The 2,081-nt window shown below is 57.8% G+C and overlaps 1 protein-coding gene across 1 annotated transcript; it reads right to left on the minus strand.

The window, feature by feature from the left end:
- Nucleotides 1-1,482: 1,482 nt before the first annotated feature.
- Nucleotides 1,483-2,030, minus strand: LOC120852230 (NOTCH regulated ankyrin repeat protein). Its single transcript, XM_040225649.1, has one exon. The coding sequence runs from the start codon at nt 1,973-1,975 to the stop codon at nt 1,631-1,633; it is 345 nt and encodes a 114-aa protein (XP_040081583.1). The 5' UTR covers nt 1,976-2,030; the 3' UTR covers nt 1,483-1,630.
- Nucleotides 2,031-2,081: the final 51 nt, after the last annotated feature.

Genomic DNA, 2,081 nt, shown 5'->3' on the forward strand with positions numbered 1-2,081 from the left:
ACATTAATTAACATAATTAAGGTATTTGCATCTAGAAAAAAATATACAGAAAAACTCCTTTTGGAGTAATCTGTGCCTCAATTTCAATGTCTGCTTTTCACTGACATTATCAATATATTCTTCTCACACAAGGTTTTATAAAAAGCCACAGATGACTGCCCAAATCTGACCAGCCACGCACAAAGGGCCTCCACCCACCTGTGTCCTCAAGTGCTCCCCATTTTTGCACGAAGGGTCAGCAGCACTTCTACCCTGGGGAAGCCTCATTTAAATTTGAATAATTCAGCCTCCCTTTTATTTCTCAGGATCAAAACAACAAGGGGTGTGGGGTTGCATAGAAAATTGGAACCTCGGAGACCAGGAAGGGCGCCTTTCGGGACTAAGAGTGACGCAGAGGGACGGAGGGACGGCCTCCGGCCTGGGTCCTCGCGCGGCCCCTCCCGCCTGGCAGGGCTTTCGGATTCGAATCGGGTCCTGGAAGCTCTGGGAGGCTGAAGAGGGGGTAAAGCGGCCCTTCAGCTCACTCGGCAAGTAGCACAAGAGATTCACAGTCTTATAGGCATTTTATAAAAATATAAATATGGGTACAGTTGCCTTCACAACGCTGGATACAACGCCCTTTAAAATTGGGTCTATAACCAAGATTCAAAAAATACACCTAAAACTTGGCTTAAAATGTTAATATTTTATATTGTCATAAATGTTATGACATTTAATTGTGGCAAATCCATTTACTTTTTTTAAAAAAGTGTGCAATCGACTGTTAACTATAATAGAACTAACTAGAAAGGCTTGATCCCCACCTCCGTCACCGCCACACCCGAGCACCCAGGCTCCCACGAAAGCTCTGAAAACCGGCAGGCTTGGCGGATGGCGGCCTCTCACCGGAGAAGGCGGAGGGGGGCCCGGGGCTTCCAAAACTCACGCAGAATCGTGTGTGTGAGAGGGGAAGGTGGGGCGGGCGGAGGAGAGGAGCCGAGGGGGAGAAGCCGGAGGGGACGGAGCAGCGCGGGGGAACCATCAGGCTGGGCGGTATTTTCAGTGCAACCAAGAAATGACAAGACTCAAGTTTTTAGTTTTAAGACTAAAAAAAAAAAAGTACATCTCCCCGCCCACCCCCCCCCCTTAACCACACTGACCACGCACAATATTTTCCAAACACAAAATTCAGGCGCACAAACATCACCCACAAATATGCACACACGTGATAAATAGTTTGGAGCCCGGGGGAACGGCAGAGCGTCTCCTCCGTCGCGCGTCGGCCACGGGTCCTTCCACCTTCAGGAGAAAACATTTCGAGCAGGAGGATCCGGTGTCTCGGGATTCCGAACTTGCTGGTGGCGAGACTCAAATTTCAAAGGGGCTGGGGCTCGCGCTCCTCCCCCACCCTCACGGCGGCGGGCGGGGCCGTGGGAAGCGCCCCGGCCGGTCCCCGGTGGCCGCTGGGGGAGGCGGCCCTGGCCCCCGGCCGCGGGCGGGCAGGCGCGGCCCCCGTGGGCACGGACGTGCGCGCCGGACTCGTGGTGGCCGCGGGCGCCGAGGGCCGGGCGCACACCGAGGTAGTTGGCGGGAAGGTTCAGCAAGGAGGACGCGCGCGGGGCTCGCGTGCGGGCCGGGGTCTGGACCGGCATCACCGGCCTCCGCCGGCGTACTTGGCCTTGGTGATGAGATAGAGCACGATGTCCTGGTGGCCGCCGAACGCGGCGATGTGCAGCGCGCTCCAGCCGTCGCGGTTTGCCAGGCGGATGTCCGCGCCGAACTTGACCAGCAGTTTCACTAGCTCCAGGTTGCCGTCGATGACCGACTGGTGCAACGCAGTCTGGCCCTCTGGCCCGAACGAGTTCACGTTGAACTCGCAGTTGGTCATGTTTTGCAGCAGCGACTGCAGCTCCTGCGTGTTGCCCTTGCGCACGGCCTCCTGGAAGATGCGCTGCGTCTGCGGCGCCGAGCAGGTGGACAGCTCGGCTTGGCTCATGCTGCTGCCGGGCGCGGGCCGCGGCTCAGCGCGGGCGGCGGCTTCGGCGCGGGCCCCCGGCTGCCTCGGGGCGCGCCTCGGCGCATGGAAGGCGCGGCGCCCCCGG

The sequence above is a fragment of the Oryx dammah genome, unplaced genomic scaffold (assembly GCF_014754425.2).
Source record: "Oryx dammah isolate SB20612 unplaced genomic scaffold, SCBI_Odam_1.1 HiC_scaffold_25, whole genome shotgun sequence".
NCBI lineage: Eukaryota > Metazoa > Chordata > Mammalia > Artiodactyla > Bovidae > Oryx > Oryx dammah.